The 17,827-nt window shown below is 41.4% G+C and overlaps 1 protein-coding gene across 1 annotated transcript in view; it reads left to right on the top strand.

The window, feature by feature from the left end:
* The window catches only part of LOC134431417 (homer protein homolog 1-like), a 170,208-nt gene that overhangs the window by 86,955 nt on the left and 65,426 nt on the right, over positions 1-17,827 (top strand). Inside the window, exons 4-5 of the mRNA XM_063179431.1 lie at positions 2,361-2,492; positions 10,779-10,871. Coding sequence (XP_063035501.1) covers positions 2,361-2,492; positions 10,779-10,871 — 225 coding nt within the window. The remainder of the gene's footprint in view (positions 1-2,360; positions 2,493-10,778; positions 10,872-17,827) is intronic.

Below are 17,827 nucleotides of genomic sequence, written 5' to 3'. Positions count from 1 at the left end.
CCCTGAGATCCCTCCTCCCCTTTATAACCCTGTTGCACCTTTTGTTCTTGGTCACTCGCTGGCAGATACGTTAGATTCAACACCTGGGTATCTGTCACTCCCTGGTTGCTACAATAAATCTGACAAGTCCCCAGTGAGTGTCCGGACTCTTTACTCTCGTCGGCCAGCAGCGATTCCGTCTGCTGTGAGCACAGCCCGAAGCCTTCTGACGCCGAGGGGTGCTCTCACATTTGCAGCTGGGTGTTGGCCGCCCTCCTGCTAGCCGGACACCTGACTTTAAGGCCACACCTTGCTGCATTCCAAGACCTCAGCATTCTCTCCAAAGGACTCTCCGACAGTATTATGGGGTTGTCATCCCAATCAATCACCAGGAGTCAGCTGCCACCAAGGGGAGTTGATCACCCAAACTGGGTGAGGCGCGCCTTCAGCTCCACTCACTGCCCCGAGCGATCGCCCCGAGCGGTGGAAAGATCCCAGAGGAGCCCACAGATGTTAGGAAAATTAATCGACAAACATCAGAGGTTTATGTCCAAAAAGGACACTAGAAAATTCCTTTGACTTTATTCGAATAAAGGGAGAGGCCATGGGGCATTCCTCTGGGATCTCTCAAACTTTTGGAGGATGCAGCCTCCTTTTTATCCTAATTTCCCAGCCGCATTTCCCTTCTCTCTTTCCCCATTGGCTGAGGTACTTGAGAGGTACAGACTTCCCAGAACGCCTGATACCGAAGATTTCCCTCTAATGTATAACCCTCCCTTTTAATTTTTAATTCTTATGGAATTTAGGGGTTTCCCCCATTGTTTCTTTCATCTTTCAATGTCTAATTTCATTTATCAGCAAACATAAAGTTTATTTGTAAAGGCAAATATCTTTTTCCATTCATCAATCAGTGGAATCCTTCCCATTGTTTCTTTTATCTCCCAGTGCTAGTTTTATCTACCAGCGGACCCACAGCTTGTTTGTAAAGGCAAATGCACCTTTCCTCTCAATCACTTTAGTATACTATACTTATTAAGAAACCCATCACCCATACAGACAGTCATGATACAGGCGGACCCAATTGGCCCTTCAATCTAAACATCATCACCATTGGCCAATTAAGATACCACCCTTTGGTAAACAAATCTCCATAACACATTCTACATGTTCACAACAACAGGTGCAGCAAGCTAAGATAAGAATTGTTTATCATTCTTTTCTCTGATCTTCTCACAGCCTTCCCCAGGACGATGCCTGGGAATGTTATGTGTTGCTCTCTGTGGCCAGAGAACTGCTGCCACAACTACACATCTACAAAACTTCTCTTGATGTATATATATTATTCACCCCTTAACTGTGAGAGCCAACCATCTCATAACTCACCTATTACTATTATCATTAGTCGTAGTAAAATTAAAATATTTTGTTTCAATTTTTTGCACTGTTTCTATTTTGACTCATGGGTTTTACCTTTTTCTGATTTTCTTCTCCATCCCACCAGGGTGGTGGAGAGGGGGGGAGATGAAGAACAAGGAACTGTGGTACTTAGTATGATGGCTGGGGTTAAATCACAACAGCATGTAAGAAATGTTCTTCATGAACTGTTGTGTTCACAGTGTATGCTATTTTCTGGGAAGTTTTAAGGACATTCTCTTTCGCATGGGTTTTACAAAGCACCTATTAATCAGTGTTTTATTAAAAGGGCTGTGAATTATTTAACAAATGTGACTGAAACTCTTAGTAGCACCAGACAGATGAGAAAGCATGCCCGCATTTCACTTCCAATACATATATTGGGTTTTGTGGCTAGTCTTTCTTGTTCATGTTGGCTGGCTATAACTGTAATGGCAATAATTTTTTTGTTAAATGAAACCCATATGTGTCCTTATAAAGCAGGTTTGTGCAATACAAAAGCTTAAAAATAAATTGCGCTTCTTGTTTTATTGCATGTTTTCCAGTGAGTATTGCATATGCAACAGGGGTAATGCAACTGTGGAACTTACAATAGATCTTGAGAGGCATTGCTTTAGGGAATGAAGAAATCCACTTGTGAGACAAGATAACCTCACTAGTTCTTCTATTCTGATCTTATTAGCCTATATGGATGCTTTAAAGCTCTTTTTTTAGATTTGCTGTCTATTCAATGACTACTTGCAATTGCAAACAGATGCCCCTCTCCTTTTGCTCCTTTTAAAGAATGTATGCCAGTATATGCTTTATAATTTTAGCTGTAATTGAATTAGAAATTGTTCTCTATTTGCAAATTTGTCTCAGTGTACACAGATACTTGTCTATAATAGTCATTTTTAATTATTGAGAAAACTTTTTAAAAAATCAAAACCACAGAGCCCCTTTTTTTACCACCATTCCTTTTTTTTCAGGCAATAATAAATAGCACTATCACCCCCAACATGACATTTGCAAAAACATCCCAGAAGTTTGGCCAATGGGCAGACAGCAGAGCAAATACAGTCTACGGTTTGGGATTTTCATCTGAACATCACCTTTCAAAAGTAAGTATGACCAATAACAACTATTTGGCCAAACAACTTAAGAATCAAATACCTTTGCTGGTTGTAACTAGACTTTGCTCACTACTATTGTTTGAAAATAGTTTACAATCAATGTTCTGTATCCATTCTTACAATGTAAAAAGACAAGACAAAATTGTTATAACGCTTTGTTGCCTATGAATTTTCTTTTAACTTATTGAGGAGTGTAGGGATATTCAAGTTATCAGAGTGTATGATGTTAATTCTTTCCCGGTATTCACTTGTTAGGTTTTTTAAGTTTCTCTTCCTTAAAGTTGTTCTTTCATTACAGTTTTTCACTATAGAATTTAAAGGAGTAGAGTATGTAGTGTTTCTTCCATGTTTAGATCTCCTAGAAAACAATTGCTGATCGTTTTCCAATGCATTTTTGTCTTTTAAGCTGCATTCACTTTCACTTTTTTGCTGTGTAGTTCATCAAATTACAGATATTACAACATGTGCAAGCTTAAAGTAAAACTAGTGGGAAAAATATTCAGTGTAAAAGAAAACTACATTTTCTTGTTGGAGTACAAATGTTGACAGTTTTACTAAGGAAACTCAGTTCCCTATGAGTTTTTTTCTGGTCTGCTTGTGCAGTAGGGAAGTCCACCTTAATCCAAGGAAAGCAGTAACTCCTTTTACTGAAAGTCATGGTAGGGTTCACTGTGAGCACCCTTTCTACAATCCCTATTGTTATTGATAGCACTTTGGTAGATGAGTCCAAGAACCTGCAAAAATCAGTGTTGTTTTTCTCCAGATGAGGAATCCATTTTCAGTTTGAAAACGTTTCTAAATTAAGCAGAGAATTTTCATCTTTGAAATACACAAAAGATCTGGAAACACAAATGCAATAAAAATGAATGTATAATAAATGTTTGAGTAAAGAATAATGATTGGCTTTTTATTAAAAAGCCTTAAATAAACAAAAAAAATATCATACTGGCCCTTTTGAGAAAGTAATTGTTATTGTCTAAGGATGAGAATGGGCCTGTCAGAAAACCATTAATAAAGGAATCAGTAAATCGGCTTTATTTGGACAGCATGATATACTTGTATGACTTCTTCCTTTTATAATCCAATTGCTTTGATTTCTAAGAAGCATCGCACACAGAAGAAATTCTGAGTGATATTGAGTATATGCATGTGCATTTGTGCATGTCATTGCTTTAGTGAACCCAGAAATTTTGTCATTTGTTTAAATTGATGTGTATGTCTATTGGTTTGGCACAGCCTGGTTTTTGGTAGCGGGGAAGGGGGGGGGCGGTTAGGGAGAGGGATACAAAGATGGGTCCTGTGAGAAGCTACTGGAATACTGGAAGCTTCCACCATGTCCGGCGGAGCCAATGGCTGATGACTCTGAAGATGGACATGCTGCTGGCCAAAACTGGGCCAATGAGAGGTTGGTTGTAAAGGCTAATCTCTCTAATCTCTCTGGGGCCTTTGAGGGTCCAATCCGGCTAGCTCTGGACCCCTGGCCCCTTGCAGCCTTTACAAGGACAAAAGTAAAAGACTAGAGGCACTCTTCTCTTTGGGACCAAAAATCCCACAGCTTTATTGTGGAATTACTCCAGGGGGTTCAAGACAGGAAAGAGCAAAGGAGAAGAAGAGGGCGAGGGTCTTGTCCCAGGAGATTTTAAATCCGGGGGAACGGGGGGCAGAGGACAGGGACCACAGCCAATGGGATACAAGTGAGGGGAGGGGCAAGGAGAGGAGTAAATCAGGAAGAGACCACCACCATGGGGCTTTGGAGTGGGTGGGGGGGGGAGGGGGGAAAGGGGAGAATGGAACAAACCATGTCCATGTGATCAGTGCAAATTACCAAATACTCAGTGCAAAAACAACAACTAAATAAACTATTTAGTGCAATACAACAGTTGGTAACACCTCTGTGCCAAAAGGACTAGCACAGGTGCTGGTGAGATCCTCCTGTAGTCTTCCTCCACAATTTTTCACCTTTTCCTTAAATTTTTAATCCTCCAGAGAACCCTTCCTTTCATATAATGAGATATCATCATTATTTAGTAATTTTATCAAGAGATTGCTAATAAAGCCTTGTATTTTGGCCTTATTATCATGCAAAGCTGCTCAGGAGCTCAGTCCCCTTAGAGGACCGGGTGCCCAAAGCTCAGCTCACGCCAATGCCGCAGGGCTATCCTCTAGCAAGCATGGTGATATTCAGCTCTTATAGTGATTGCAAGCTCTTTAGGATTTCAGCTGTGCTTGCTAGGTAGGGGTGCCCAGGGCTGAGGCTGCAGCAGACAGAGAGAGAGGAGAAGTAGACATTGGCTGGTTCCACAGAGATGATTTATTGGGATGGTCTGTGAAGGGTCTCAGCTCTTCTTCTAACTAATGGGGGTACAGTATGCCCTTTATATAGGTTTGGCTAGAATCCAAGCTTAACCAATGGTAAGTGTTTTTAGGAATATCCATGATTAGCCAATAGCAAAGATTTAGGGGTAACATTGCCATATAGGGTTACAGAGATAGATTATAGGTCAGGGGGTTGGAGAGACAGGGATTTCTTTGCTGCCTCAGCATTCCTATTGTTCAATTCTCCAAGGAGCTTTTCCTATTCCCATGGGATTTGCTACAGATTGCCTCAAGTAATTATCGTAATTTTTTTAATATTTCCACTACATTAGACTTGTTAGCTCTTTCTTTGAATGTTATCTATTTATCTGTCTATTTGTGGTGATTTGACCCTGGCTAGCTGCCAGACAACCACCAAAGCCACTCACTCACTCCCCTCTGCAATGGGACAGAGGAGAGAAAATATAACCAAGGGTTCATGAGTTGAGTGAAATAAGGACCAGGAGAAATCACTTATCAAATACCACCACAGGCAAAACAGGCTCAGCTTAGAGATATTACTTGAATTTATTGCTAACAAAATCAGAGCAGGATAATGAGAAGTAAAATAAGACCCTTGAAAACACCTTCCAACCACCCCTCCCTCCTTCCCAGCTCTACCTCCTACGCCAGCAGCGCAGGGAGACAAGGAATGAGCATTATGGCCACTTCATCACCTGTGGTTTCTGCCATTGCTCAGGGAGAGGAGTCCTTCCCCTATTGCATCATGGGGTCCCTCCCACAGGAGACAGTTCTCCATGAAGTTCTCCAACGTGAGTCCATCCCACTGCTCCAGCATGAGTCTTTCCCATGGGCTACAGTTCTTCACATACTGCTCTAATGTGAGTTCCTCTTCCATGAGGTGCAGTCCTTCAGGCACAGACTGCTCCAGCATGGGTCTCCCAACTGGCTCACAAGTCCTACCAGGAAAACTGCTCCAGTGTAGACTCCTCTCTCTATGGGCCCGCAGGTTCCTGTCCAGGAGTCTGCTCCAGTGTAGGCTTCCCACAGGTTCACAGCCCTCTCTCAGGCATCCACCTGCTCCAGCATGGATCTCTTCCACAGGCTGCAGATGGATCTCTGAATCCCCATGGTCCTCCATGGGCTGCAGCAGCACAGCTGCTTCACCATGGTCTTCACCACGGGCTGCAGGGAAATCTCAGCTCTAGTACCTAGAGCATCTCCTCCTGCTCCTCCACTGACCTTGGTGTCTGCAGAGTTCATCTCACATATTCTCAGTCCTCTCTTCTTTGAGTGCAATTACCTCCATGCAATAACATTTTTACATTCTTAAATATGTTATCACAGAAGCGTTACCATAATTTCTGATTGGCTTGGCTCTGGCCATCTCTGGGTCTGTCCTGGAGCCATCTGACATTGGCTTTGAAAACCTGGCCATGAAAACCCAATACACTGATAATTTTTTTTAACCGTTTCTACTACTGTGATACAGAAGATCCTATTTACTGCCTTCTATGTCTTCAACCGTTCTAAATCTTAGCATCATGTTTGCTCACTTACCAATCATCTGGTCCTAAAGCTGATTTAAATAATAGGTTATACATTAGATTTTGTGGTCTATCTACAACTCTTAAATAAGTATTGTTTTGCGGAGATAAGCAAAACTCCACAACTTTTGTGAAAGTTGTAAAGCCGGTATGTTTATTACAGCGCTGGGCGCATGTGGGAATCGTCCCCCTAAAATGACATGTGTACCTCTGGGAAGTCCAGATCTCCTTTTATCTCCCTCTCAAATACATATCGCATGCAATTTTACAATAGGTTCAAACATATTCATTCCACTGATTTTGTGTGACACTTGCCACTAATTCTTCAGAAAGAACTCCTGGGTCAGGTTGCCCTGTTCTGTCTGCCCCCCTCCTCCCTCCTTATCTCTTGTCCTTTGGCTGAAGCAGTCCTTCCAAGCACAGGCTTTTCGCAAGAACAGGCAGTCAGACTAAACAGCAAGCTACATACTTAACTCAAAGATGTACATTTCACCTAAATCAAAAGGGATTTCTACCCTGGAAAATTTCCACTCTGCCTCAGTATCATCCAGTTCTGGTAATCTGTGGCCAATTCTATTATCTGTTTTGAGACTTTTCTTGATAACTTAATTAGAGTTTCTGGATGGTATATTTTGTCCCCTATGTTTAGGAAACGTGCTTTTAAATAACCTTACAGACGAAATATAGGATACCAGTGGTTAGAAATGATACTTCCTCAAAAACTAGTAGCCTACCAGGAGAAGTACTTTAAAGACAATTATGTTTTTTAGATCTTGAATAGCAAGTGAAGTTCTGATTGAAAATTAGTTGAGGATATTGAGTCACACAAAGATAGCCTTCATCTGTTTTGAATACATGCAGCGCAAACTAATTTCTTTGTATGCTGCTGCTGGAGAGATTTAGAAGGTGTTGGTGAAGTTTCCAATGTTTTTGCAGGATAATTTCAGTCTTGAGTTGATCATAATAAGATCATGGTATATATAAAAGCAGTAGAAGCCAAAATGAATGTTTAGTTACTATAGCAGTTAGTGTAGTGTGAAGCTGAGATCTGTGAAGCCAAATTTTTCTCTAGCCAGAGAACCCAGGCCCTCTTCTTAATACATTGATTTAATTTATCAGTTTTAAGAGTGCATTTATAGAGGTTTTGGTTTGCCAATTTGAGATTTCGTCAATTTTGAGATTTCCTGGCCAATGCACTCGCTTCCTGCTGAGAGATAGGATTAGGAGAAAGGCAAAGCATGCTCAAAACTTTGAAAGGGTATAAGAAAAAATTATTAACAGTAACTAAAGAAAGAGTAATAAGAATCAGAACAAAACCTTCAGAATACTCTTCCTCCCCCCACAACCTTTTCTTTCCCACTGACAATGTAAAGAAGCAAAACATAAAATTTCAGTCAGTTTACCACCTCTAAAATAGTCTTTCTTCAGTTTACTTAGGGAGAGAAGTCCCTCTCGTTAAGGTTATGGAGACTTCTCCACGAGGAAAAAAAGTTCTCTCGTGGCTCTCTCATGAATAGCAGCCGTCTGTGGAAATCTACAATCGTGAAGTCCTTCCCATTTTCCACAAGATTTTCCCAAAGCTGTGTTCATGGGCCATGTCAACTTATGGGGTACTGTTTTAAAGATGAGCTGTTCAAAGGCAACGCTTCTCATTATCTATCTCTAAAATCATCTTCATCCCTGGGAACAGAGGCCCTTCTCTTCCTGGGGGCACAGGACCACTCTTCTCTCTTTCTCTGTTCAAGCTTCCCATAGGATCACAGCTACTTTAACATCTGCTTACTTTGGCATAGAGGCCTTTGCTCAATATCAAATTGAACCCTTCATCTCCCCGTGGCTTCCATGTGTTACAGGGAAAAAGAGTCTCTCTCCATAGCTATTACAAGAGGATTTTCAGTCCCAAGATTAAGGCATCTCCTCCTCGCTTCCATCTGGGACTTGACTTCTTCACTGACCTTGATGTCTTCATGTTGCTCCTTTACATGCTTGCATCTTGTTCCTTTCACTCGAGGGAGTATTGAAGCACTGAAAGAGTTAACATCTCACCCCGGCCTGCAGATGGTCTCTCGGTGGGGTGCTTTTGGTGCTTTCAGAGGGAACTGCAGCTAAGGCTGTGTCAGGATCAGCTGCATGGCTGGTCTTCGTTTTTTGCTGCATTCAATTCCAGCCGCAGGGCCACTCTGTGTGGGCTGCAAGGCTTCCTCTGGCCTGAGCTGCATGTTCTCGTGCGGTGGCTGCGCTGGGGGCAGGGGATCCTAGTGGCAAGATGTTAAAAGCCAGTGTTATAGGTTAGTTGCAGTAAGGAATTAATCACCAACTAATAAGTCCAAATAAAATGAAATTTATTAATTGATACAGCAAGCGATAATAGGCAAAGTCAGTGCCCCGGGCGCGCTGGGCGACAGGAGAGTCTCCGCTCTAACACTGCCGCACTCTTCTGATATTTCCGTGGAGTTCTTATACAGTCCTGTTTCCGGGTTGATGTGTAGTACTCTGCGTATTCTTCTTTTGTGTCTAGGTGGTCATAGTCCACCCCCCCCGGAGGTCTGAAGATGAAGATTGGTATTTTCCTTTGTCTGATTCCTGGAATTTTAGGCTCAATCTGCTGAGTTCCTGGAATCTTAGGTTTTCTGAGCGGATAAGCTGATACTGTGCTATCAATCATAGCAAACCCCCCCACCCATATTAACAGTTTACTAAACAGATAAACAAATGTTTGTGAAACCTATTGTCTTTGGTTTCACCTTCCTTATCCTTTTAAGTCTGGAAATTTACTTAAGCAAACAACTAGAGGTGGTGCAACAGTCTTACTGGAATAACTTTGTCAGCTTTGATGAACAAACTTAAAGTTTTAACCCATTACAGCCAGGGCCCCTCACAGCCTCCCCACTCCCTGCCTGGCCACTGCTGGGGCCTGGCCCGGCCGGGACAGGGCTCAGCAGGCTCCCCAGAGAGGGTCCCGGCCCTGCAGCAGAGGGCAGAGCCGGCCCGGCCTGGCCCAGCCCAGCCGAGATGGGCTGGGCTGGCCTTGTTACCTGTTCCCAGACCAGAAGGAAAAGAAGTTGTTCCCGGGTTTCTTTCATCTTTAACAAGTATTTTTCACAGAGGCATGTCCAGCTTTTCAGTGGCTGGAAGCTTTGCATCACTTCCCTAAATGTCTCCCATGCAAAACCATGACAGCATGTATTTCTAAATTGCTGCTTTAGCTATTTTGTCTAAGATGTACATGTAGCAGAGAAATCATGCTTCATATGGCAGTTCAGTGTGAAATTCTTGACTTTAGTGTTTGGTATATTTGAGGGCTTACTTCAATGAATTTGTTAACTTGATTCATGTCTATGAACAATCAAGAAATGAACTTGACTCAATATTCCTACTGCTGCTTTCTAAATTAGCTACCAAAATGATAAATGCTGTAAAATTTTGGGAAGAAATTGGTATTGTTTCAGTCATGAAAAAATGAAGTCCACTGAAGGCGCTAGGCTAATAGTGACCATGGTGGCTTTCAGAACAAGATCATTTGTTGTCAAGAAAACAGTATAACCTGAATCTGAAAGTAGCTGTGCAAGGCAGCTTATCATGATTGTATGCCATATATGAGGTGGTTTTTTTAACACTATCAGCTGTAATGGGTTAAAACTTTAAGTTTGTTCATCAAAGCTGACAAAGTTATTCCAGTAAGACTGTTGCAACACCTCTAGTTTGTTTAAGTAAATTTCCAGACTTTAAAGGATAAGGAAGATGAAACCAAAAGACAATAGGTTTCACAAACATTTGTTTATCTGTTTAGTAAATTGTTAATATGGGTGGGAGGGTTTGCTATGATTGATAACACAGTATCAGCTTATGCGCTCAGTAAACCTAGGATTCCAGGAACTCAGCAGATTGAGCCTAAAATTCCAGGAATCAGACAAAGGAAAATTACCAACCTTCATCTTCAGACCCCGGGAGGTGGACTATGACCACCTAAACACAAAAGAAGAATACCACATCAACCCGGAAACAGGACTGTATAAGAATTCCACGGAAAATCAGAAGAGTATGACGGTGGCGGAGCGGAGACTCCCCTGTCGCCCAGTGCTGATTTGCTTATTGCCTTGCCCGCTGTAATTAATAAATTCTCAATTGGTTTTACTTGGCATATTGTCGGCTCAATTTATAACATCAGCAACAAATTAAACTTTGTTGCATCATGAATTTCCTGTCATATAAACAGAGTACATTGTCTGAAAGGTATGTCACTGTGTAGCTGTCCTAAATAAAAATCTAACAAGGATAAAAAATTTAAAAATTCTACTGAGAGAATCTGACTTTGTAAAATATTAAGTACAGCATTCTGTTCTGCATGTAGTATAACTACTTGCCCACTACTTTTTCTCTTTTCCCCTTTTTTTTAAACTTATACCTTCAGTTTGCAGAAAAATTTCAGGAATTCAAAGGCGCTGCAGGACTAGCAAAGGAAAAATCCCAGGAAAAGATGGACCTAACAAGTACACCCTCTCAAGTGAGTGTTATTCCCTGATTCAAGCCTAGTACTTCATAGTCTGTGCTAATTACCATATCTTTCACGCATTGTTTTAAAAAAGAACAGAGTACTTCACAGTTTCGTTTAATCCCCTCATCAGTCAGCTAGAAGTGGCAAGAAGTCTAAGAATGCATTTAATATACTTTGCAAAACTGTCAAAGGGGCTTGCTTTAATATTAAATTGTCCTTTTGTTTATTCCCATCCCTTTCTTTGAGTTTTCCTCAGAAAATATGAGTAAAGATGGTGTGAAGTTATGTAAGTCTATAGTTGTGATGGTGTTCACAAGGGTTCTTGGATGAGGGAAGAGACAAGCATCTGACTCCATGTTTCAGAAGGCTTGATTTATTATTTTATGATATATATTACATTAACACTATGGTAAAAGCATAGAAGAAAAGGTTTCATCAGAAGGCTAGGCTAAGAATAGAAAAAGAAAGAAAAGAAAGAATGATAACAAAAGCTTCTGTCCCGGACAGAGAGTCCAAGCCAGCTGACTGTGATTGGCCATTAATTAGAAACAACTCTATGAGACCAATCACAGATCCACCTGTTGCATTCCACAGCAGCAGATAACTATTGTTTACATTTTGTTCCTGAGGCCTCTCAGCTTCTCAGGAGGAAAAATCCTAAGGAAAGTATTTTCCATAAAGGATGTCTGTGACATATAGTAAAGACCTTTTATGTGTTTTCTTATTGTAGCTATGAAATCTCAGGCAATGCACTCATTACAACAAAAATGAAGTAAAACCAGCAAATTATAGTTACTTATTTCCTCCTGTTGTAGTATTCATTTGTGAAATGTGTTGAAGGAAGATGGCAGACTCACATGTGGATTCTGGGGTTTTATTTTTAGCCATGTTGTAACAGAAGAGTTTATAAAAAACATCTCAAAATATTAACTGAGTTAATAAAGACCTAACCAGAAAATAAATTAATATAGTCAAATGTACATCAGTTATGACTAAAATTAATTTACTTGAAAATGAATGCTTTGAAATTAATTTGCAAAAATAAATTTAATGAGGCTTTTATGCCCCTCCCCTCCGGCATTTCTGTCTGTGTGTGTAGCTATTTGCTTTATTTTAAGCAATAGAAAAGACAAAAATAGTTTCTCCTCTTGGAGGATGAAGCAGCTTAAAAACTACAGCAGGGGTTCCTGAGCTAAGTAGGATTCATACAGCTGAGTCTTTTTTTTTCTGGGAAGTTGTCTTGGTTTGAAAGACAGATGCCTGCCAAGGAATGCGGGAACCTCCCTTGGAATGGAAAATATGAACCCCTTCCCTCCAAATTATTATAACTTTGAAAATACGGGGCTTTCAGGGAAAGATATAGGAAAATTAATAACAGATCTTTAATAGGAGAGATATATATTAAAAAAACAAGGCTAAAAACCAACAACAACAACAGCAGCAACAAGAAACAGGAAAAAACAGATCCAATAACAGCCTCTCTGGGCTGTCAAGCACTTTCCCCTTTGATGTAGTTATGGTCACAGTCAGCAGGGGTGCTATTGGCTCCTGGCCAGGCAGGGCAGGTGCAATGATTACCCCCTGGCTGCAGGGGGCACTGTGGGGTGAGCTCGGCTGCCTTCTCCACACAGTTAATGGCAGCTCAGCCAGCAGAAGAGATAGGAAAGGGGCTTTGTTTGCAAACCCACAGGGGCAGCTGGTCTCAGTGCCTGTCTGGATGGTGAAATGGGCTGTAGCAGGGACCTTGGAGCAGCAGGCTGGAACAGCAGAGGCGAGCACACCTGGGGTAGCAAGCAAAGTGTAGAAGAAACTCCAAAGCCATAGCAGGAGCCATGGGGATGCCGAGTGGACACGGAGTGTCAGGTTAAAGTGTAGCAAAAAAGCCCGAAGCAGCAGCAGCAGAAAACAGCGGGGCTGGGCAGTGGCAGATGGGCTTCCACAAGCAGTCGGAAGATGCTTCCTCCAGAGGGGGTTGGAGGCCAAGGTCCCCTTCTCAGTGAGGTTGTGTGTTGAAAAGGTCCCAGTTCAACAGCTGCTCTTATGAGCAAAGGCTCACCCACGATAAGGAGATGCAATGGGTGGACAAAAAGTTTGTAGTGGCAGCGAATCCTCTGGGCAGCAACAGTCCATCACCAAAACTGCACCAGTCTCCACTCCGAACCTAAGAGAGAGCAAGGAGCTGAGCCCAGTTCCTCACCCCTCAGCCGAAATCTTGCAGTATCTCTGCCTTTCCCGAGAGAAAACCCCCAGCTAAGAGACAGCAACAAACTGCACCCCTTCTCTATTCCCTGGCTACATCTTTTGTCACTCTTAAGTATTCGCTTTTTTTCATCTCTTGGGCAAAAAATGGGAGAAAAATTCCATTATATAAATAAAAAAGGGAAAAATCCTAACCTCCAACAGGAGTGCATCTTCATTCATTGAATCAGTGCATGTCTTGAGTACTTTACACTGCAGTATGCTCATGGTCTTTGACGGAACAAGGATGGCAGGCAGTTTGCAAGATGCTATATTAATAGATTTATTGCCACCAGAAAGCTGCATCAGGTGTATTTCCAAGAGAAGTCAGTAGAAACCACAAGAATGCAAAATGAACCAACCTCGTGTTTTCCTAATACACATTTTGCCCAAGTACTAGGTTGGCTTTTGCTCTTAAAGGGAAAGTGCTTGCTCTACTATAACAGGAGAAAATAAGGCATTATTTTTTATTAGTTTTCTTGACTGTCTCTAAACTTCTCATAATTTCCACTAATAAATACATAAATAATGGAAGTATTATATCCTAGTATACACTTGGACTTTAGAAACAGTGAAATGCTTCAGCCAGGCCTCTAGTTGCTCAATATTATGGGTAGAACAACTACTCTGTTTCTCTTTTAATATGATGATTAATATTCTGCACTCAGAAGTTAAATCTGAAACTGTTGAATGGAGTGACTTATTTGGTTTGGACATAAATTTGAGCTATTTATTCAGAGACAAGATGCTTTTGTCTAACAGTTGCCCAGGATTAAAGCTTTTTCTTAATCTATATGAGCTATTAATATTGTTTATTTTCCAGATGCTCCTTTGTACTTGAAGCCTAGCATTCTATACTGTTGTCAGCTATAGAAATGTTATCTCAAACAATTGTATAATACACATTGAGAACTACAATTTATTTACTGCATGCTTAGGAATAATTTCATATTCAGGCCTTACTTTATTGTGGCAACAGGCCCCCGAACAGGGAATAATAAGCATTGACTCCATGATTGCAGAAGGCTGATCAATTGCTTTATTAAGCTATACTATACTATACCATAGTATACTATACTACACTACACTACACTACACTACGCTAGATGAAAAACCCTTCACCCTTGCCAGACAGCCCGATACACACGTGGATCCAATTGGTCAATTAATCAAAACACCATCACCAGAATCCAATTAAGAAATCCCTCTTTGGTAAACAATCTCCATAAAACATTCCACATGTGCACAACAACAGGTGCAGAGATTAAGATAAGAATTGTTTTTTCTGAGCTTCCTCACAGCTTCTCAGGAAAATCCTGGGAGAGAATTAAGTCTCTCTCTGTTCAGAGAATATGTGATTACCACAATAATTTTCATCTGTTGGCTCTTAGCTGTGTTAATAAGTTAGTGTGTTATTCCAAAAGATACAGTTAGTGGAAGTGCTGGCACATCAGCATAGTAGTCTTCACATAATTAATGCTCCTGATTAGTTCTCCAGAAAGAAGAGAGTTTTGAGAAGATGAGAAGTGATGGCTTTACTACAGACTCCAGCACTTCCATAGAGTTGGAGCTTATTTGAAGAAATTTATGTCTAGGGGAAAGACTGGTGCTTAGTACTGGGGAGGGAAGGTGGGACTCCAGAGATGTTTGAAGGAGTACTTGCTCTTATTTTGATTATCTGCCAAGAAGTGGCTGCAGGGCACGTAATTCCAGTGTTGCCTTTCGCAATCATTTTACTTTTTTCCCTTTTAAGTAGTGATCCTTTGCAGAGAGGGGAAGGAAAAAGAGGAAGAAGATATATTTTCAGTGGCCAGTCAAGACTTTGTAGGAACCTGGTTTTTAAAGGAAGTTTTGACAGGAAAGGCATTGGGAGGTAGTGTGTGAGTGGTGAGCAGTAGCTGAGTTAGCTACAAGTGTCAATCCCTCTGCTGTCTTGAACTTGTAGATATCATTCTGCATTAAATTAATAATAGGTAGGAAGATACTCCATATAAAAACTGTAAAATATACTTCTAAAACTTACATAAAATGTGTTACATTTCTAATAGTACTGCTGTAAAAAAATGCATTCTTTTGTTCCTGTCATAAACTGCATCTTACAGTGATAAGCCACCCATTGTCTATTTTCAGTTACAGGCTTGCCTATGCACTGAAAGTGCAACACTTTCATCTGGAGTTCACTAAGTAGCATGAATCAATAGGCTGAAAACTGTGATCCACCTTTTTCCTCCTTTATTTTTAAACTAATGTTAATTAGGTTCAACTACAGAACTAAATAGTGCAAGTTGTGGGATTTGCACCCTCACCCCATCAGTCTTACAACCAGCTGAAGAACTGGAGTCTGAAACTCAGTTCTTTTTTTTTTTCTAAGCCAGAATCTTTCTTCAGCTATTACTTTTGACCTTGGTCATATCAGATTAGGAACATTGTTAATTCTTGAAATCGTGTGGTGAGTAAATAAAAGTAGTCAAATAAATAAAAATAATCCAGTTCTTTCTTCTGTGGTTCTGACACACTCCTATAATATTAAGAATAGCTATTGCCTGAAAAATTTTAGTATCACAACATTTTTATAGTGCAATGAAGGGGTTGGTTTTGGCAAAATGGTCATGGTTTTATCATCTTTTAGCTTTGTCTTTGAAGTACTCAATTTACTTCTGAACCTTGCAGAAAAAATGGGATATTGTGTGAATTGCTATACTGGAACAAATGTTTCAGACATTATGGTATCTGAATCACTAGCAGGCAGTCTTATAGCCATTGCCAGTCTATGAAGTGTCAGTTTCTCGGCTGTTTCAATGACCTGGAAAGGCCCGGGGTGGCCTTGGACAGCCCGCGCTTCAAAGGACGAGAAGAGGCTTCAGGGTTTTTCTCGGTCTCGGTGTTTATTAGTTGTTTATCTAAAAGGTTTTCTCTCAGCCCAACAGAGGTCTGCACAGCAAGCCAGCCATGAGCACACTGAGAGCCCCTGGGGCGGTCACCTATCTTTATACTCAAAATTACGTATACAATATTTATCAATTTTCCCCAATACCTTTTACCCTTATTAACCAGTGCACTTTTAGTAATAACCAATCCCAAAGTGCCAACATCACCACAGAAGATGGAGGCCAAGAAGAAGAAGAAGAAGGACAGGACACGCCCCAATTCCTCCATCTTACTTCTTCAGACCCCCCTGTACAGAAATCCTAAACCCTGTGTTTTACACTCTAATTAACTTATCCCTTCACCATTTACCCCAGTGAAATCCTCCTATCCTCATACAGGTGTCGTCTCCCGTGTAGGATCAAAGTCCAGCCACCAGACACTTCTGGCAACATTCCAGGACTCCCGAGCCCCCCAAGGGTGGTCTCGGTCACTCTGCACATCAGTCCTGAGGTGCTGAGATCCCACAATGAAGAAGAATGATGCCAGGGAAATGTATGGAATACTTAATCACAAACCAATACAATGCTTAATAAAAAAAAGAAGGTGTAATTCTTTTGGTTTGTTTTGTTCATGTATTTGAATTACCTAATCTTTCTTTTCTTTTATTCCATATTTAGTCACTGTTGGAGATTAAAATAAGTTTACTTATAGAACATTAGAAATCAGTTGTGCAGGTTTAATTGTAACTTACAGCTTAGCATGAGTGGGCCCTGCTTAAAAGTTACCGTAGGTGAACTCTAAATGAACTGTCAGCATGAATGGCTGACCAGGGGAGGAAAAAGAAAGGGTTGAGATGCTGAAGGGCCCCAAGGCCTCCCCAAATTGGAAGATTAGCGAAATTAATGTCCTGCCCACATGTGTTGTGGTGTGCTGTATTGTCCCATTTTGGCCTTCCAGGTCACTTTCCCAGGTGTGCCTATGTCTCTCTCCCTTCCCCCTTACCCCCATGCTGAGTGAGTCCTGTCACTCAGACCTAACATTCCAGCAAGGCGTCGTGTGGTTGGTCAAGTTCAAAAGATGCCCCTATGCCCAGAGGTCATTGGCCTGTCTGGGTGTCATCTTCCCCTGAGACCCTGCCCCTCTCACCTGGTTGGTGGCTCACCTGTACCTCCCCTCCCCCTGTCCCTGAGCTTAAAAAGGTGATCAGACCATGCGGTCATTGTTCTGTTGGAGCAGGTCCTCACGTTCAGACCTCTGTAACCATGGAATAAACCTCTGGACATTAAACCCTCCAGCAGAATCCTCTCCTTTTTCTCTTCACCATCACCTGAAGCTATCCTCCTGAGGTAACGGGATCCCTTACAAGCCTGGACTTGTTCAGTGCCCAGCTGCAACCACCAGCAAGCCGAGGTATCTCTGGGGTGACACACCGCAGTTGCTGCCTTTGGCCCAGCAGCGAGGGTCAGACTGGCCCAGGCACAATCTAACTGGTAATATTGGGAGCCTTTTTTTCCAATACACATGGACATGGAGGAAGAATCCAATGAGGTGTTAGAAGACCACAGACCACAAATCACCATAGGACAAAGAGGCATGTGAAGATCAGGTGCACAGACTGTAAGGGTGTGAAGGTCCAGGGATTTTTTGTTTGGGGTCCCTCTGGAGGCACCCAACTTGAGCTGAAATAAACTGCCTCAGAACCTAGGGTCTGAACTCTTCTTTTACAGTCACCATTAGAGGTTGTTTGAGCTCTGCTGTGAAGTCTGCTTGTTTTACTTTAGAGACTGTTTTATGAGTGCATGCATTTTCTTAATAAGATTTTGAAATTTAAGACATCTTTTGATTGATTCCCCTTTATT

This window comes from Melospiza melodia, chromosome W, assembly GCF_035770615.1.
Source record: "Melospiza melodia melodia isolate bMelMel2 chromosome W, bMelMel2.pri, whole genome shotgun sequence".
Classification (NCBI taxonomy): domain Eukaryota; kingdom Metazoa; phylum Chordata; class Aves; order Passeriformes; family Passerellidae; genus Melospiza; species Melospiza melodia.
This window is presented reverse-complemented; position numbering and strand designations above follow the sequence as displayed.